Genomic DNA, 1,123 nt, shown 5'->3' with positions numbered 1-1,123 from the left:
TGTGTGTGTGTGTGTGTGTGTGTGTGTGTGTGTTTGTGTGTGTGTGTCTCTGTGTGTGTGTGTGTGTGTGTGTCGTCCAGGGCTCTGAGCAGCCAGCAGCTGACCTTGTCCTCGGTGATGGTGGTGGACCCGCCGGGCCTCAGGAACCCGAGACACTCGGACGGGGAGCGAGCGGCCGGCTGGCCCGAACTCTGCCACAACTACCTGCAGGAGAGGCTGCTGGAGCACTACCACACACACACCTTCACACACACACTGGACAGATACACACAGGTGACACAAGAGGGGTGGGATCGTTAACTTCAGTTTTACAGTTATTTTTGGAATGTATGGTCAATAAACCTCATTTATAGGAAATGATATCTAATGTTTGAGTTAGAAAAGCAGAAATTAGGAATTATTGAGACTAAAATTAAAGGAATGGATGTTGATGATAATCACAGACTGGAATATGTCAACTTTTACTCAATACTATTTCAAAAACACTTCCATTTGTTTTACAATGCTATAAAATTTAGTAAGACGCCCCCAAATTAATAAATTAATGAAGAGATTTGTACTTGGCAAAGAGCGTTGGGTCGAATCAATCAATTTATTTTGGGGAATTAAGAAGAACATTGATATAGGACAACATGAGGACAACATGGGGACAACATGTGGGTTAAGGAACTTTTTTTTAAATCTTATGTCTCCTTTGGGCCTCCTTTAAACGAAATTTTTGCTGCACTTTTCCTTCATTTATTCAGTGATATTCATCTGGTTTGTGTGTAAAAACGTTCACCCTGACGTGTTGTGTTGTGTTGTGTTGTGTGTAACAGGAGAAGATCCCAGTGGAGATGGAGTGTCCGGAGAACAGTCCAGCGGAGGTGGTGTCTGCGATCGACCAGCCGCCTCCACAGGTACGCAACTCATCCTCTATTACACCTGCAGTAAAGTCCATACTACGTACGTCTCCATACACCTGGGGACATGAACATGGTGAACATGTTTCTTTATGTCATCTTTTCACCTCATCCAGAAAGTCTCAAAATGTTTTGCATAATTTATGCTTGAAAAACAGCAAAAGCTTAATTTTCTGTGTGTGTGTGTGTGTGTGTGTGTGTGTGTGTGTGTGTGTGTGTGT

The 1,123-nt window shown here is 43.3% G+C and overlaps 1 protein-coding gene across 1 annotated transcript in view; it reads left to right on the top strand.

Annotated features, from left to right (window-relative positions):
* Positions 1-1,123, top strand: part of LOC117959736 (unconventional myosin-XVIIIb-like) — a 34,100-nt gene that overhangs the window by 8,200 nt on the left and 24,777 nt on the right. The window contains exons 5-6 of the mRNA XM_034897015.1: positions 31-273; positions 819-899. Coding sequence (XP_034752906.1) covers positions 31-273; positions 819-899 — 324 coding nt within the window. The remainder of the gene's footprint in view (positions 1-30; positions 274-818; positions 900-1,123) is intronic.

This window comes from Etheostoma cragini, chromosome 16 (assembly GCF_013103735.1).
Source record: "Etheostoma cragini isolate CJK2018 chromosome 16, CSU_Ecrag_1.0, whole genome shotgun sequence".
Classification (NCBI taxonomy): domain Eukaryota; kingdom Metazoa; phylum Chordata; class Actinopteri; order Perciformes; family Percidae; genus Etheostoma; species Etheostoma cragini.
Note: the sequence above shows the minus strand (reverse complement) of the source record. Positions and strands in the feature narration are given on the sequence as shown.